At 39.3% G+C, this 14,399-nt stretch overlaps 2 protein-coding genes and 1 non-coding gene across 3 annotated transcripts in view; all 3 read left to right on the forward strand.

The window, feature by feature from the left end:
* The first annotated feature begins 90 nt into the window (after nt 1-90).
* LOC122070432 (truncated FRIGIDA-like protein 1) lies at nt 91-9,151 on the forward strand. The gene is made up of 3 exons (XM_042634578.1): nt 91-1,261; nt 8,101-8,276; nt 8,376-9,151. The coding sequence occupies exons 1-3, from the start codon at nt 469-471 to the stop codon at nt 8,940-8,942; spliced, it is 1,536 nt and encodes a 511-aa protein (XP_042490512.1). The 5' UTR covers nt 91-468; the 3' UTR covers nt 8,943-9,151.
* On the forward strand, nt 2,892-2,975 carry LOC122070439. Its single transcript, XR_006137784.1, has one exon. It is a non-coding gene; the product is annotated as a small nucleolar RNA SNORD96 family (small nucleolar RNA).
* Nucleotides 9,152-12,009: 2,858 nt separating the features above from the next.
* The window catches only part of LOC122070434 (probable WRKY transcription factor 20), a 16,517-nt gene continuing 14,127 nt past the window's right edge, over nt 12,010-14,399 (forward strand). Inside the window, exons 1-2 of the mRNA XM_042634580.1 lie at nt 12,010-12,494; nt 13,589-13,783. Of these exons, the coding sequence (XP_042490514.1) occupies nt 12,156-12,494; nt 13,589-13,783 (534 nt within the window). The 5' untranslated portion in view covers nt 12,010-12,155. The remainder of the gene's footprint in view (nt 12,495-13,588; nt 13,784-14,399) is intronic.

Below are 14,399 nucleotides of genomic sequence, written 5' to 3' on the forward strand. Positions count from 1 at the left end.
TTTCTTTTATTTTATTCTCTTGGTTACCAAACATAACCTCAAAGTCCAAAATTAAAGACGCACCGCACGATTCTCATCGGACGATTTAGGAAGTATCAGGAACGTGCCGATAGACCTCTGTCCTTCGCACCCGGTGTTCTTCGTCGAATTTCTGTTCTGTCTATCGATATCTTCGATGCCGTTCTAGGGTTTGATCCGAGAGATTCTTCACCTTTCGTAGGTAACATCTCTAGATTAGGGACGTTCTCTGCTCCTTAGCAGAAAAATCATCTTCTCTTTCTTTCAAGTTTCAGCCATTAGGGTTAGGGTTAGGGTTTGCGGTACTTGTTTCTTCTCAGTTCGAAGTTCTATCTGGGCGTCTTTCCAGCGCTAGGGTTTGAGGTTTCTATCGTTTTTGTTCAGATCGCTAGTGTTTAGGATATTTGTATTAGGTTTCATCTTTTGTCTTCTTAGGTTTGACTGAAGAAAATGGCTTCATTGACGGCGATTTCTACTGCTATTAAAGCCGGCGATGAGAAAACAGAGAAACTTCGCAAAGCATTCGAAGATCTCCAAGCACACTCTTCTTCCCTTGCTTCATTCACCCTTCAGTGGAAGGACCTGGAGGAGCATTATGACTCGATCAAGAATTCCATCGAGGAACGCTTGAAGGTACTTAAATCGAAGGAGTCACAAGCCGGTGATGAATCGGATGTGAAAGAATCTCCTCCCCATAATGTGGTCTCTAATGGGAAGCAATCTGTGGAGGAAGATGACGATTTTGCTCCTACCCCTGAGTTGGTGTCCCTCTGCGCCAAGATGGATGCGAAAGGTTTGTGGTGCTACATACTCGAGCGTCGGAAAGAGCTGCCTTTGATCCGGGATGAAGTTGCTATTGCTCTTAAATCTGCACCGGATCCACCGAAGCTTATTTTTGACGCAATGCAATGTCTTTATTCCAAAAATCGCAAGAGAGACAAGCTCGGTGAATTGGCGGCTATCAAAGCTTGTGTGTTTTTATTAGAACAACAAACGGCGATTTCCGCACAGGTTAAACCTCAGGTGAAGGAAAAGGCGAAGAAATTGGCCATTGAATGGAAAGGGAAACTTAATTCAAGTAGTGATCCTTTAGAGACCTTAGCCTTTTTGCAACTTCTTGCTACCTACGACTTGGCCTGTGCTTTTCGCGAAGATGAGCTTCTTGATCTCGTTCTGACTGTCGCTAGGCGCAGACAGGCAATTGATTTGTGTCGAGCGCTTGGTTTCACAGAAAAGATGCCTGGTAAGTCTCATTCTAGCCTAAATGTGTTTTGTACTCTTAAGTCATTCTTGTTTTAGTTTTGTAACATTTTTTTTCTATTGACTTGTGCAATCTGTTCATATAGGTTGTGCAAGTAGTAGGTTGGCTTTACTTGCTCTCCTAGCATAGCCATATAACCATAATAACTTTCTCCCCATTAGCTTTGTTCGAGGGAAGCTGTTTTTTCCCTTCAAATCTTTGCCGGTTTAGCATTTAATGTATTTTCTGTTAGCCTTTGGTGCTTAAAATTGCAGACAACCTATTCGTTACAACAATTAAAAATTCATGTCCATAAATTAGTATGGTCAGATAGTTTCTGACAATATGCTCTGTTCCTTTTCTCTTTGGATGCTTTTTGTTGCTGTCTCCTTCCATGGGCTGAAGGAATATATTTGATCTGGTTGGCCTAGATCATATAATTTTGTTGGTTTCACACTGTTTCGTACTTCTTCTTTTTTTTTTTTTTTTTTTCATACTTTAGCCTTTCTGAATCAAGGATGCTATTTGATTAGAGCTACTTAGTTGATGCTAAGCTTAGCACCTTACTCCTTAAGTTATGATGGACATCATTTTTTGGGGTACTTACATCGGGCATCTTTTGTTAAGTTTGATTTTGCTAGGTTTCTTCTTTCTTTCAATCTTTATATGAGTTAACAACTCCATTTCTTTTGAAGTGGGAGTTTTTGTGGGACAAATAACTGCAAGTCAAAGCCTCTAATCAGGCTTTTTAGTGGTCCCTTCTTCAAAACTCTTCATTTGTTGGTTTTCTTTTCATAATCCATTGCCTTCGTGGCTGTGATTTCTTCCACTCCCTCTTGGATTATACTTTTCTTTATTGTTATTTTCCCCCAGTAGTTGGTGTTTTGGGCTCGATGCCCATGATGCTGTTTTTGAATGGCAAAAATTCTCTGAGAGTCAATATGCTTTTAGAGATGAACATTACTTTCATGCATTACTCACTCCTCACTCCTCACTCCGACTAGTCGGATACCTTTTAAGCCTCATTGCTATTTGACGGGTGATATATTTTTGGGGAAAGTTGTTCCTCTTGATGAGGTTCATATACAGTTACTGTTTGTGATTGTGTACTGAAGTGAATACCATAAAACAAGCTCATGGATTCCTTGATTCCTTGTTGTGGTGCTCCTTCACTGATGGTGTGCATCAATAATGTCCATTAGAGCACCCATGCTGTCACTGTTACTGTCACTTTCCTTGTATAAATATTTGATTGACTCTTGTTTTCCTCGTCTCTCTTTCTCTCTCTCATTATAGATATGGGTGTGTGGATGTGTTATATATTGTCTTGGCTAGTAGAAGCTATTGATGAAATATTCCATGCATTTTTTTTTTAAATCAAGAAATCGCTCGGCCGGATTTCACGTTGTCATTTATTGTCTGCTCAAATATTTTGAATCTTTCTGTGCTTCTGGGTGGTCTTCATTTATCAACTCCCCTATCAGTAGTTTCTGCTGATTGTACTCCCACTCTTGTTCAGGCAAAGTTATTAGTTATGTAGGTACTGTGGAGATAGAACTTCTATCTTTTTTGTTTTTGGTATAGATAAATTCTCATTCTTTTATTTTCTTGTGTTTTCTGGATTTTTAACTAATGGCCTGTGATGATATCACTATAAAAACCATATTTCGGGACTGAATGGTATTAAACTTGATGTTATCCTGCAATTCTGGGGCCTCTAATTAATCTCTCTGTAATTTTTTATTGCTTAACCTAAAATATTACGATCAATTTTGTTGAGATGAAATACCACTCTCAACTTTTTGATTGTAAGAGGGTTGGGCACGCTGCCAGCTTTCTTGGAGCTAGTGGCTCAACCATTGTGGGGGTGGCTGTGATGAGACAGGCATTGTGGTCATTTTTAAAGGGGAGGGAGAGAGAGTGACATAGGCTGGGCACCACAGCATTGTGCCTAGCCTTTTCCCTTCTTGATTTTACAGTTTCTCCTTCCCTAGTCTGCGTTCCTTGCTTGTCTCTCATAGTTTTTGTTTGGGACTAAGATGGGGAAGCCATAGGTTTTTAGTCAAGATAGACAATGGAGATACTAAGCATACTCCAGATCTGAACCATCACTCCTCATCGGAGAAACTGAAATAGGTAAGGACACAGCTAGTCGAGGCCGATCAAGAGCCCCCCTGATCATAGTACCTAACTGCAGAGCAACCCGAGCAAAAAGGGGCACAAAATGGCAACCTTAGTCTGAAAGCCCAACACGCTCAAGGGTCTTTTTCTACTAGAAGAAACCATAAGCAGGGATTACTTGCAAAAGGGCATGGCCTAGACTATATCCTTAGCTAGTACAGGTTCAACCCGAACGAGAAGGATGGCCAGAGGAGGAGATTAGCCGGAGAAGGAAAAGGGAACTGGCTCTGATACCATTTTTTATCTGACACATATTCTCTGAAGTAGTCCATCCTTTAGTTGAGCGTACGACTCTATTTATAGAGAACTTACAATTTTGGATCCATATGATACGGACCCCACACAGGACACGTACCCAAAACACGTACACAAACTTTTACAAAGCATGAGAAGATAAGTTTACATAAGTATTCCACACACAAACCAAGATGATAAGTGGGGCTGACCACTAAACAGTACAAAATAACAGTATTATACATTGGAATTATCAGAGCTGTTGGTGCTGCTGGCTGGGTATGAGCTGGCATTATCAATCAACCAGTCATTGTAGGCATCAAGTAGCTGTTAAATACGTGGATTAGTGAGTCTGCCTATTTGATGAAGTTCCCATGCAGTATCCATTCGGAGAAGGAGAGGAGCAGGAACTTGACTTGGAGAGACATCATTTACAGAACACATAGTGTGTAAAAAGAATCTCCAATCATTCCTATGTTGAGCTCGGGTGGTAAAGAGATCATAAGACCTGTTGTTTAACACATGAAAATCAGGGGTGTAATGAATGTAATGGCAGGGTTGTTGATTTTCAAAGGTTTGGTGAATGAGAGGAGGTCGGTGGAAAATGATGGTGATGTGTTGGTTTGGGTTATCTTCTATGGTTTCTGAGAGATGGGAGGAGAAGAGATTAAACCAGTGATTTATGGGAGCAAAAAGCTGTAGGAAGGTCAAGATTGTGAGATTGGGACGTGGAACACCTCGGTTGGGAAACATCCAACGGGAAGTAAACCAATGGATGGTGGTAAGAGGAAGGCTTAAAGCAATGGTGAAAGCCGAACAGAGGTACCAAAAGATACATTTGTAAATAAGAGGGAGATCTTGAAGTTCGTATAGGGTAGTAAAGGAGAAAAGGGTAAGGAATGGGTAGTCAGGATGAAAAGAGCTTCCTGGTAAGACTATTCCTTCTCGTCATAGAGCGACGTTGAAGAGTTGGAATGTTGTAGTCTTACTGTAAGAAATGACTTTTCTCTGGGTTAGGTCTTGTAAGATTTCTGGTGGTAGGTCTGGTGGAAGAGAACAACAGAGGTTATGACTAGGTGGAGGTTGAGGTTGAGAGGTAGAGGCTCCAGGGGTTATGGGAAATAGTAAGGGTATGATGGCAAAGGTTGAGGTAGGTCGGGAGAGGAAATCTGCGAAAACATTTTCTTTTCCTTTGATGTGTTTGACATCAAATGACCATTGGAAGAACCACTGAGCCCATTGGAGAAGTTGTGCATAGGGAAGGATCTTCTGTCGGAATTCAAGCATGTGGGGAAAACTTGACATGTCGAGTTCGACAAGGAACTTGTGGCCAATGAGGTGGAATTGGAATTTTTCTATGCCACGCTTGACTGTTAAGATCTCTTTAAAGGTAGAATGATAATGAGCTTCAGAAGGCTTGAAAGATCTGCTCTTGTAGGCACATATGGTCCTTTTGGTGGTTGGATTTTGTTCTTCAAGTAGAACAACACCCCAATGAGTGTCACTTGCATCTGTCTGTAAAACTCTTCTTCCAGTAGAAGGGATCTGGAGAGTGGGGAGGCTCTCAGAGCGTTTCTTCAGAGCTTGAATTGCTGTAGTATGTTCAGAAGACCAAGGAGGAGTTTTTTTGCGCAAAAGCTGATGAAGCAGGGAGGTATGCTTGATCTGCTGAGGAAGGAATTCTGTCATGTAATTGACTATTTCAAGAAACTGTTGAACCTGATTTTTTGTCAGAGGGCCATCTGGAAACAGCTACAACGAAGTTGCAATGTGAGGCTGAAGGTTATATTGTCCTTTTGAGATGGTAACTCCGAGAAAATCAATGGTAGAGACGCCAATTTGCATCTTCATAGGAGAGAGCATAAGATCATATTCTTGAACAATTTTGTGAAATTGCCGGAGAAGTTGAACATGATCACCTCTGTTCAGCTTTCACCATGGCTCTAAGCCTTCCTCTTACCACCATCCACTGGTTTACTTCCCGTTGGATGTTCAGAAACCATAGAAGAGAACCCAAACCAACACCACATCACCATCCTTTTCCACTGACCTCCTCTCATTCACGAAACTTTTGATAATCAACAACCTTGCCATTACATTCATTACACCCCTGATTTTCATGTGTTAAACATCAGGTCTTATGATCTCTTTACCACCCGAGCTCAACACAGGAATGAATGGAGATCCTTTTTACACACTGTGTTCTGTAAATGATGTCTCTCCAAGTCAAGTTCCTGCTCCTCTCCTTCTCCGAATGGATACTGCATGAGAACTTCATCAAACAGGCAGACTCACTGATCCACGTATTGAATAGCTACTTGATGCCTACAATGACTGGTTGATTGATAATGCCAGCTCATACCCAGCCAGCAGCACCGATAGCTCTGATAATTCCAATGTATAATACTGTTATTTTCAACTGTTTAGTGGTCGGCTCCACTTATCATCTTGGTTTGTGTGTGGGATACTTATGTAAACTTATCTTCTCGTGCTTTGTAAAAGTTTGTGTACGTGTCTAGTGTGGGGTCCGTATCATATGGATCCAAAGTTGTAAGTTCTTTATAAATAGAGCCGTATACTCCAAGGATTAAAGTATCGGTATCGATCGCCGTATCGGTCGGCTAAAATTAAGATACGTATCGAAGAGTATCGTATCGTATCGGAGATACGCTAAGATACGCTAAAGATACACACATAAATGGATAGGAAACATTTTTTTAAACACTTTTGCATAAAGAGTTTGTTAAAAAAAGGTATTGATAACATGTATTATGCATAAACACTAAATTAAGGGTATCGTACTAAGAATTCAAGGTTTGTAGTTGTCCCATAAATGTAAAATCCTTATTCCCAACTTTGATTTCCACTTTAGTTAGAGAGAAATATGGCTAACAGCAACTTTGGAACAAAAACCCTTCAAAAAATCGTGTTTTTCTGAAAAATTACCCATCTTGGCCATTATATGACCGATACGTATCTATCGATACATATCGATACTCATCGATACGTATTGATACTCACCGATACGTACCGATATATATCGATACTCACCGATACGTGCCAATACATACCGATACGTACCGATCGATACTTACCGATACTCACCGATATGTACCAATACATACCAAAACGTACATTTTACCTCAATTTTATAATTTTCATAGTCGTATCGAGGCATATCGTATCGTATCGATGTATATTGGTGGTGTATTGATGCATATCAGTATGTATTGTAGGATATATATCGATACGAAAGGATTTTAAAAATTTCATGTATCGTATCGATGTGTATCGTATCGGTCGGCTAAATTTAAGATACGTATCGGAGGGTATCGTATCGGTATCGGAGATACTTAAAACCATGGTATACTCAAATAAAGGATGGATTACTTCAAAGAATATCTGTGTCAGATAAAAAATGGTATCAGAGCCAGTTCCATTTTCCTTCTCCGGCTAATCTCCTCCTTTGGCCATTCTTCTCGTTCGGGTTGAACCTGTACTAGCTAAGGATACAGTCTAGGCCATGCCCTTTTGCAAGTAATCCCTGCTTATGGTTCCTTCTGGCAGAAAAAGACCCTTGAGTGTGTTGAGCTTTCAGGCTAAGGTTGCCGTTTTGTGCCCCTTTTTGCTCGGGTTGCTCTGCAATTAGGTACTATGATCAGGGGGGTTCTTGATCGGCTTCGACTAGCTGTGTCCTTACCTATTTCAGTTTCTCCGATGAGGAGTGATGGTTCATATCTGGAGTATGCCCAGTATCTCTATTGTCTGTCTTTACTAAAAACCTATGGCTTCCCCATCTTCTTCTCTTTTTTCTTCGTCGATTCTTTGTGCTCAATATGGAGCTTTACTCTCATCACCTTGTGTAGGATCCTTGGTCCTGTCATTGTTAACTCTTCAATTTTTTTTTCCAAGATAGCTAGGCCCCAAAGAAAAAGTTGAACTCATGACATCCTAATGTGAGGTGTTTGTCTTTGCTAACTGAACTAACCCTTTGGGTTTCCTCAAGTGATTTGATGATCACTTGGGCTTCACGACATCTTTCATTTAGGTTTAACATTAATTTGGTATTTTGCTATTTTAGTAGGAGGTTATTGGGCCTCAATTTAATCATTTTCGTTCTTTTAATAGATTTCTGTTGGGTTTTTAACTTGATAATTCTCTATTTTTGGACACTTATTGGGTCTCTATTTTATAATTTTCATTTTATGTTGGTACAACATTTACATACGAGACTTCTTCTGTAATTGTCAGACTGTAGTTTCTCTTCTTTTTTTTTTTTTTTTGGGTGTTGTCTCCTTTCCCTCTCTAAACATGATCTTAAATTTAGGTTATACCTTGAATTTGGCAATTCAAATACATCTTATTGCTTGTCTCTTCTGTACCGACATTGGGTCAGTCTGAATGAACCTTCATGTGCTCTCCAACAGATTTTATTCAGAAACTTACTAGTAAGGGGAAGCATCTTGAGGCTGTAAAATTTATATTTGCGTTTGAGCTTGCTGGCAAGTTCCCACCAGTACCTCTCCTTAAAACTCACGTTAAGCAGTCCAAGAAAATAGGACAGGAAATTCGGCAAAAGGGAAATTACTCAATTCAATCACAGGTAAATTTGCAATTTCTCCCTTTGGGTTCTTCGTTGGTTAGGTTTTTTCTAAACTAGTTGTCACACTCTACTATATCCTTTTATTTAACTTGCCAACAGAATGAGGCTTCAGCCAGGGAAGTTACTGCCTTGAGGGCAGTAATGAAACTCGTCGATGAACATGATCTTGAATCCCAGTACCCTTGTGAGAATCTAGAGAAGCGTATTGAACTGCTGGAGAAGATGAAGGCGGATAGGAAACGCAATGAGACCTCATCCAACAAGAAGCAATCTGGAAGTAAACGTCCTCGACAGTCATCACCTGCTGATTCTCCTCGTGCTGCCACCCCGAAAACAGTGCCTCGGCCAAGTTCTACTGTTCCGCAAATTCCTCAGACTCAGTTGCAGCCCTCTAGCTTGTTGCAAGATCGAGTTGCTCCTTACTTTGGCTCAGCAGCTGGGCCGTATGGATTGGGAGGACCATCTTCTGTGTCCCCTTACCTAAGGACATCTTCTGAATTGTATGGGGTTGGAGCTAACCCACTCAGCTTTGGTGGACACCTAAGCCCGCCTAGGTCCCACCTTTACTCTTCAGAGTCACACCCTTCTGGTCTTTATGACAGGTCTTCCCTCTATGGTGGCTATGGTTTACCACCTCCTCAGCATCGCCCCTTGTTCTTCCCCTGATAGGTTTTGAGGGTGAGAGTTGTCATGGTGGTAAGCAGGCTCTGCCTATTTCATATGAACCTATGATATCATTGTACAAAGGATAGGTCTAAAATGTTATTATTTTGTTAACTGCCATTTATCAAGATATTTGTTTTGATGATACTTATTTTGATAGATGATGTTCTTCTATTGAGTGATAATTTCATGGATAAAGGTGCTTTGGTGAACTTAGCCTCTGTATGTTTGTGCGTATCTTCTATGGAGACAGGTCTTAGCTTTATGTTATATTTTAATGGAAATAGTGTCAATTTCTCTGTATGTTTTGAGCCTGCCTTCTGTTCTTCGTCCAGTATCACTAGAGAATCTGCTGCAAGGTGGAACTCAGTGTCTACTTCAAATGGAGCTAAAAAATTTAGTGTGCTATATATATATTGATTCAATAAATTTACAAGTTCAAAATAAAAGAAAGGGAAAGGGCTGGACATTCTGGCATCTGCTTGCAAATATTGTGTGGCACCTGCCCTAAGACAAGAGGAAATTCTGCCCCTGTTGATGCTTCTGTGTGTGTGACCTTGTGTTGCTGATATTACATAATGTTCCTGTTTAACCAAATTTACATCCTCGAAGGCCGAATTAAGTTTAAATACAATTTAAGTAATGGGGCTTATTGGAATAAGCATGGTCTATTTTCTTAACGGCTAGTGAAATATTGGTCTTTAATCCGACTACCAATAATCCGGTTCAATAGGCTCTGTTGAGCTTGCTGGGTCAGGCTCAGAATTGACACCTCTATTCTCAATAGAGTAGGGTAACAAAAAAAAAAAAAAAAAGAGTTTGGCATTAGCATTTTATAAATAATTCAGATGGCAAAAGTGTCAGGTTTGGAACGGATAGATGAGTCCGGATTATAGCGTTGAGCATCCAACGGTTAGGAGGAAGATAATTTTTTCGTGAAATACATATTCAAAAATCTGAGTGCATTGATTGACATTTTTTTTTTTGAAAATTGCATTAGTTACAGAAGAAGGAAATATATAAGAAATTAAAGCTCTATCACAAGAACCATTAACATTCAAAAGCCATCAATATAAGGAATTCATAGAAATTTAAGGGCAATCACTCACCCTTCAACAAACTAAATCACTAAGAACGGTTAAAACTTTCTTGATAGCGTTCAAAGTCCAAGAACCACATTTGAAAGACACAGAAGGATCAAGTAAAGTACAGTTACTTAAATACTTGGCTTTCAGAATCCTAGCTTAGACGAAAGAAGAAACTAGTAAGAAACCAGTAAGCAAGTTTTAGAAGTAATGCATAGATATGAATAAAACTACTCTCAAAACCCAAGTCTCCCTTTTCTTTAGGCCTATATATTGCTTTCCAAGAGATAAAAGAAAGCTTTCTCTCAGCAACCTAATTTCCAAATATGATACCACTTTCATCAAAATTAATTGGTTGACCAAATACATTTTGAAACAAATCTAAAATACTCTAAATAATATATAGAGACATCATTTTTTTTTGCTCTAAAAAAAAATGAGAGTATCATCTATAGATAGCAGATGAGAAATTTTTGAAGTTGATCTACCAATTTGAATTCTTTTATATAAATTCAAATCTCTATGCAAATAGATAAAAACGGAGACAAAACTTCGATTGCAATGATAAACAAACATAGGTTTACGACAAGGCATCCTTGACAAATATCACCAGAAGGTTCTATAAAATCTAAGCATATGCTTTCAAGTTTAACATAATAAGTACAAGGAGAAACAAATTATTCATTCATATCACGTTATAGCGAATAATTCTAATAAATTAAAAAATAGCTCTTAAAAAACCTCATTTTAGCCTATCATAGACCTTTGACGTGTGGTGCTTAATGATTATTAAGAAGCGAAAAATCTCCATTGCAATAATAATATTATTTGAAATTAATACCACATATTATGCATGAGGGTTATGACACCTCTAAATGTCATAAACCATGGGCTTAATCAATCAGGTTTAGTTTTTTTTTTTTTTTTTCCTGGTAATCAAGTTTAGTCATCCTAACGATAAGACCATTTTGAGTTTGGCCTGTAACGTTTCGGTACTATTAATTTTGGCATAATATTATCTTTTTTAATTCATAGGCCTCAAGGCTTTTTTTTTTTTAATTCATGAGCCTCAAGATTATAAAACGCAATGTGCTATGTTAAGAAGGCTAGAGAGATTATCAACTAGCCTAATAATCTCCTTCTAAGCAAGTAGACTGAAGTCTACACACTCTCACCGATCTCCTAGACGAGTTCGATATAGTTGTTGCATTTTTAGGTGTCACGTTCTCCCCTTTTTGGGCACATCGCTCTTGTTGTGGTCCCACACCCTGTTAAATTCGGGTCATCACATTGACACCCATAGATTGGTATGATATATTTGATAGTTCGGGAAGGTAAGTAAACAGGTTTCTCTAGCAACCTTGTCAGCAAGGCTAGTTGTGACTGATACCAATCCATATTGGCCAATATTAATATTTGATTGATGTTAATCGCTCGTTACAATTACAAACATGATTTTATGAGGAAAAGATCGCTCCCTAATCATACAACCTTTGCATCATAATTAGCATGAGACCAATGAAAAGGGTGTAGATAGGCATCAAACGAGATTGGGTTTTTTGGTTTTCAAGGAAGGTGTTCAGTGTATGTTTAGACACAGGGGTCACACGATCAAGAGTGTTTTTTTGCCCTAATCTGAAATCGAGCGGATACATATCATTATCGGCAAAGGTATTGGCAACAAAATCCATGACTGGAGCTTCTGTAATTCAAGTCAGAAGGGTAGCAAGCGCATGGTTATAGTTCGTGGTATTAGATCGGTACCAGTTACCTTCAAAATCGATACAATACGGATTAGCTTGTATCGGACACGATATCGACACGCCAACCGATACGGGCGACGGGGACTTTTGAGCTAAAGCAGATAAGATTTGAGGATAATTTCGCCAGATGATTTCTTTTATCAGTGACAGCGAGGAAGTACTCCGTCCTGTCCTGAGTGGACTGACAAAACAAACAAAAACACTCAACCAGACCATCCAAATTACCAAAAATGCCCTCATAACACACAGATACGACGAGATCCCATCGACCTTCGTTCCTCCTCTTCCCAATTCACAGACACAGCTCTCTCTCCTCCTCCTCCTCCTCCTCCTCCCCCCCCCCCACCTCGTTCTTTCCCTACTCGATAATGGATGAGAATGTCAAGTTTGAACTGGAATATTCACGATTATCGACTCAAGAAGAAGGATCTGTTACTTCTGAGCTTCGATTTGATGGTTCTAATGGAGAAAACGGGTTCGTTCCGGGCTCTGATGACGTCTTTGATGGTGAAGCTTCGAAAGGAAACGATGTTCCTGTGAGATCGGATTGCAGTACTTTCCCCGTTTCCGGATCCAACGCTGCTGCTAAGTATAAATTGATGTCGCCGGCTAGACTTCCAATCTCGAGGTCGCCGTGTTTGACGATCCCTCCTGGCTTGAGCCCTACTGCTTTACTTGATTCCCCTGTTCTTCTATCCAACATGAAGGTTTGAATTTTCCCTTAAATTTCTGTACCCAACTTTTATTTGGTAGTATTAGTATTAATTGAAGCAGCCTTTATACGTAATTGATATGATCTAACGAATTAGATTCTTACCCAAAGAAAAAAAAAAGGGGGATTTTGATTTCAATTTTATCATTTATTACTTTCTCTCTCACGAACTCGCACCCCCAGACACTCACAGAGACTTGTGTTTCTTTAAATTTCCATCTTCGTTGTTTAATGGAGATGTAATCATACGCTGTCAGTGTTTGGCGAATCTCATCATAAATTATTGAGGCTACAAGTTCTTGTTTCGTTCGTGCTCATTATATTGGAATCTTGTTGTGGTTACTGATTAGTGGTGTAATTATAATGTTAGTTACGCTTTCCTTTTGGGTGTGAACTGCAAAAGTTGGTGGATTTCAGCTGAGGCCATTAGTTAGATTCTGATGTCTGCTTTACGCTATTCTGTTTTGGTTCCTTTATGCCGTTATGGTATATTAGTATGATCTGACATTTTTAAATATCTGCCCTTTTGTATTGACTTGCATTAAGAATCTTTCTCTTAAGGGGGAACTGTGGGTTTTCCACAGAATGCATCTCCCTTTTTTCCGGGGTTTAGCTTCCCCGTTTGAAATATGTGGGTAGCCGATTTTATTTGGTAGGAGTATCTCAAAAAAGTGGAGTGAGCAAGTAGGTATTATGCATTATGTTTACAGATCTTTCATTTTTGGATGTATGTTGTTCAGTCAGTTCTATACCTGCCTTTGATTGCATATGGTGGATGGTCTTTCCCCACCCCCCTGGATTGCTGTGTTAGTTCTTATTGTTATTGAAAGGGATTTCTGACTGGATTTTTGAGATGCCGCCCCATTATTTCTCTATTTCTTTACTTTCCCTTTTCGCCTCATATTATTTGCAGAGAGAATATAGTACTGATGTTAATGTTCCATTCAGTCTTCTGGTTATGGTACTCTTAGGTCCACAGAAGTGAATAAACCTGCTGATTCCATTTTTCCATCTCTGTAGCATGAGTAAGAGCCGAAAGAAAATTTTTCTGGTCAATAACTTTTATAACCTCACCTCTTTGTCTTGCAGGTAGAGCCTTCTCCGACTACTGGTACCTTTTCCAAACCTCAAATCATGCGTTCTGCTGTTGGTCCTGCCACATTCTCTCCTACAACAGACACCACCAATGAAAATAGCAACAATGAAAGAACTTCTACTGACTTTGAGTTTAAACCCCATGCTAGAACAACCTCGGGTTCCAGCTTATCCTCATTTAGAACTTTGGTAACTGCCTATTTATTGTTATGTTGATGAACAGAAGTTTGGGCAGTTGAAAATTATATGCTGTTTCTTCGAAATTATATCGCCTTCAATTAATATGATTGAATGATTGTTTTACATATCCTGCGTTGCAAAGGACATTTGTTTATGTTAATTAATTTAGAGTGGGTAACTGTAAATTGCACAGGTTAGAGTCTAGTAAATTGTGCAATCACAAACTTTCATAGGTAAGAAAAATTATTACGTCACACCTATCCAAAAAAAAAAGAGGAAAATTTATTGGGTCGCAGCTCCATATTTTGTCTGACCAGGAAACTTTTTTTTTTTTTTTTTTGAAGGAGGGGTACGGGGCTGATTATGAATGATATACGAAGTGGGAAATTAGAAAAATGAATCATGTTTCTATTTTGCGAAAGCTTTGAGATTTATAAACTTTGTTCTTGCTCGCAGAATCAATTATTTGGATCTAACTGCTTATTTGACATGATGAATACAATGTTAACATCTGGGCCTCCTTTTAAGAGAGGCCCTCTCCTTTGAAGAAGTCTTCTTTCTTTATTTTGAAGCATGTGAGAGAAGCGGTAATGGGATCCTTACCTATCACCCCACCCCACCACAC

The sequence above is a fragment of the Macadamia integrifolia genome, unplaced genomic scaffold (assembly GCF_013358625.1).
Source record: "Macadamia integrifolia cultivar HAES 741 unplaced genomic scaffold, SCU_Mint_v3 scaffold913, whole genome shotgun sequence".
NCBI lineage: Eukaryota > Viridiplantae > Streptophyta > Magnoliopsida > Proteales > Proteaceae > Macadamia > Macadamia integrifolia.

Excerpts from the sequence above, each read along its gene's own strand:
- LOC122070432 (XM_042634578.1), top strand. The coding sequence starts at position 469 with ATGGCTTCATTGACGGCGATTTCTACTGCTATTAAAGCCGGCGATGAG. Across the intron at positions 1,262-8,100 it reads TTTCACAGAAAAGATGCCTG|ATTTTATTCAGAAACTTACT; the intron begins GTAAGTCTCATT and ends GCTCTCCAACAG. Across the intron at positions 8,277-8,375 it reads ATTACTCAATTCAATCACAG|AATGAGGCTTCAGCCAGGGA; the intron begins GTAAATTTGCAA and ends ACTTGCCAACAG.